This window comes from Micropterus dolomieu, unplaced genomic scaffold (assembly GCF_021292245.1).
Source record: "Micropterus dolomieu isolate WLL.071019.BEF.003 ecotype Adirondacks unplaced genomic scaffold, ASM2129224v1 contig_9213, whole genome shotgun sequence".
Lineage (NCBI taxonomy): Eukaryota > Metazoa > Chordata > Actinopteri > Centrarchiformes > Centrarchidae > Micropterus > Micropterus dolomieu.
Genome location: NW_025738199.1, coordinates 1 through 3,076, shown reverse-complemented (window position 1 = coordinate 3,076; position 3,076 = coordinate 1). Strand labels below are relative to the sequence as shown.

Below are 3,076 nucleotides of genomic sequence, written 5' to 3'. Positions count from 1 at the left end.
GTCAATGAGGCCGAAACACGCCACACAGAGGGGGTCAATGAGGCCGAAACACGCCACACAGAGGGGTCAATGAGGCCGAAACACGCCACACAGAGGGGTCAATGAGGCCGAAACACGCCACACAGAGGGGGTCAATGAGGCCGAAACACGCCACACAGAGGGGGTCAATGAGGCCGAAACACGCCACACAGAGGGGGTCAATGAGGCCGAAACACGCCACACAGAGGGGGTCACTAAGGCCGAAACACGCCACAGAGCGCTCCGGACTACACATGTCCTGGGTGTAAATACTCTGAGTGTACATGAGTGTGTAAGTGTGTGTGCATGTCTCACCCTCAGCCCTCTCGGGTTCAGCACTTTGGGGTTTTTGGAGAAATGCATCTGCACGCTGCCGTCCTCGCTGAGCGTCACCGCCAGCTTCTTCAGCGTCTTGTTTCCACAGTGAGGACAGAACACTTTGTTCATGTTGCTCGTCGTCCTGAAATTAAAAACACGCAGCTTTGAATGCTGATCAACATGTAACAGCGTCTATTTTATTTCACTCAGTTTCACTTCAATAGCAAAATCTCAATTCTTCTGTTTATATTTCACTTTTCATTATTTGTTTCTCTTTGAATTTCACATGTACTCACTTAAAGCAGGCGTGACACCTCAGGATGTAGTTCCTCGCCTGTTTGATCACCATCCCGTTAACAGAGAGAACGTGAAGTCCGATCTGAATCAGGACGTTCTGGAAAGATCAGAGAAAAGAGCTGAAATGATTGGCAGAATACCTGCAAGTATTCTAATAACCGTCAAACAGACGGCACTCTGGGAAACATTTCACCTTTTTATGACATTTTATAGACTCAATGATTAATGGTAAAAAATATAAATATATACTCCATCTTAAATTAAATAACGTTAACAGGATAACTTTAGTGGTGACATCACCGACAGGTTTGTTACCTGCATGGCGAAGTCGGTGGTCAGACACCCGACGATGACATCAGCAGGAGCCGTCCAATCAGCCGACTCCATCTTCACCTGTTTGATGTTACTGGGAGTGATCCAACCACCTCCGTCATCGTCATCCTCCTCCTCCTCGTCTGATTGGTCCTCTGGTTCCTCTGTCTGCCGTGCTGCGTCCAGCCGGCTCTCTGATGGCGAGACGCCGTTCTCTTTCTGCGAACAAGAAGAGGTCAACAGTCAGGCGCTGCTACTGTCAGCCAATCAGGACCCAGACCCACAGTTTCTCTACAGTTTAAAGCTGCATCAGGATATTAACGTGCTGTAAACCTGCCGCTTCCACCTTCAGCAGACGCAGACCAGCAGGATCCCACCAGAGTCGTGTTTGTGTCCTGATCCATGCGGAAACTGACTCTTTCTTAAACTCACCAGTAACTCCAGCAGGTCGCTGTCAATAGACGGCAGCGGATCTCTCCAGAAGTGAAAGCTGTCAAACTCGTCACTGCTAGAAGACGGCTGGCAGGTGGTCGTCGGTTTCTGTTTGTTCCTCAAATTCAGAACCTCCACCGGATCCTGAAGAGCAAGAGCTTTTAAGTCAATTTTACTAGCGACCAATCCAGTGGCTGTAAAAGGTGGAGGCAGAAACCAACGCACAAGTAAAATGTAAACATTCACCGGCCACTTTAATAGGTACACATGTTGTTCACACAAATAGCTAATCAGCCAATCACATGGCAGCAACTCAATGCATTCATGCACGTAGACGTGGTCAAGACAACTTGCTGAAGGTCAAACTGAGCATCAGAAAGGGGATTTAAGTGACTACTGGGATTTTCACGCAGAACCATCTCCAGGGTTTACAGAGAACGCTCCGAAAAAGAGGAAACATCCAGTGAGCTGCTGGAAACGCCTTGTTGATGTCAGACTGGTTCAAGATGACAGGAAGGCAACAGAAACTCAAATAACCACTCGTTACAACCAAGGCATGCAGAATACCATCTCTGAACACAACACGTCCAACCTCGAAGCAGACGGGCTACAGCAGCAGAAGACCACAGCGGGGGCCACTCCTGTCAGCTGAGAACAGGAAACTACAATTCACCAAAACTGGACAACAGAAGATTGGAAAAACGTTGCCTGGTCTGATGAGTCTCCATTTCAGCTGCGACCTCCAGATGGTCGGGTCAGAATGTGGCGTAAACAACATGAAAGCATGGATCCATCCTGCCTCGTGTCGACGGTTCAGGCTGCTGGTGGTGTTAAGGCCTTTTCACACTTCTCCTGAAGGCGGAAGGCGGTCAATAAATAGTAACCATGGCAACGGCTTCTGTATTTCTTCATAGCCTAACGTTAGTCGATTCATATTCCTATAGATGATAAATCTAGTCATGCAAACGCCCTCCGGTTAATGTCCCGATAACTGTTCAGTGAACACTATGGGCCCCTCAGTACCAACCGAGCATCGTTTACACACGACAGCCTACCTGGATATTGTTGCTGACCATGTCCAGCACTTTATGACCACAGTGTACCGTTTTCTACTTCCAGCAGGATAATAAGCACCATGTCACAAAGCTCAAACCATCTCAAACTGGCTTCTTGAACATGACAATGGCTGTGGAGGCCACTGGAGTACAGTTACCAGATCTCAGTCCAATACAGTGCCTTTGGTGCAACAGGAGATTCGCATCATGGATGTGCAGCCTTGTTTATATTTAGAAAACAGACTGTAGCCTATAATTAACATGACTTACTGTTGCGTTATACAGTGGGTACGGAAAGTATTCAGACCCCTTTAAATTTTTCACTCTTTGTTTCATTGCAGCCATTTTCCAAAAATCAAAAAAGTTCATTTTATTTCTCAGTAATGTACACTCAGCACCCCATCTTGACAGAAAAAAACAGAAATGTAGAAATTTTTGCAAATTTTTAAAAAAAGAAAAACTGAAATATCACATGGTCATAAGTATTCAGACCCTTTGCCGTGACACTCATATTTAACTCAGGTGCTGTCTATTTCTTCTGATCATCCTTGAGATGGTTCTACACCTTCATTTGAGTCCAGCTGTGTTTGATTATACTGATTGGACTTGATTAGGAAAGCCACACACCTGTCTATATAAGACCT

General features: G+C 46.3%; 1 protein-coding gene across 1 annotated transcript; it reads right to left on the bottom strand.

Moving 5' to 3' along the window:
* Positions 1-41: 41 nt before the first annotated feature.
* LOC123965321 (RNA-binding protein NOB1-like) lies at positions 42-1,521 on the bottom strand (the record flags this gene model as incomplete). Its single annotated transcript, XM_046041877.1, is given in 4 exon segments — positions 42-478; positions 633-730; positions 949-1,164; positions 1,378-1,521. Coding segments are annotated over 4 exon segments (870 nt in total), but the record flags the coding sequence as incomplete, so codon positions are not given.
* Positions 1,522-3,076: the final 1,555 nt, after the last annotated feature.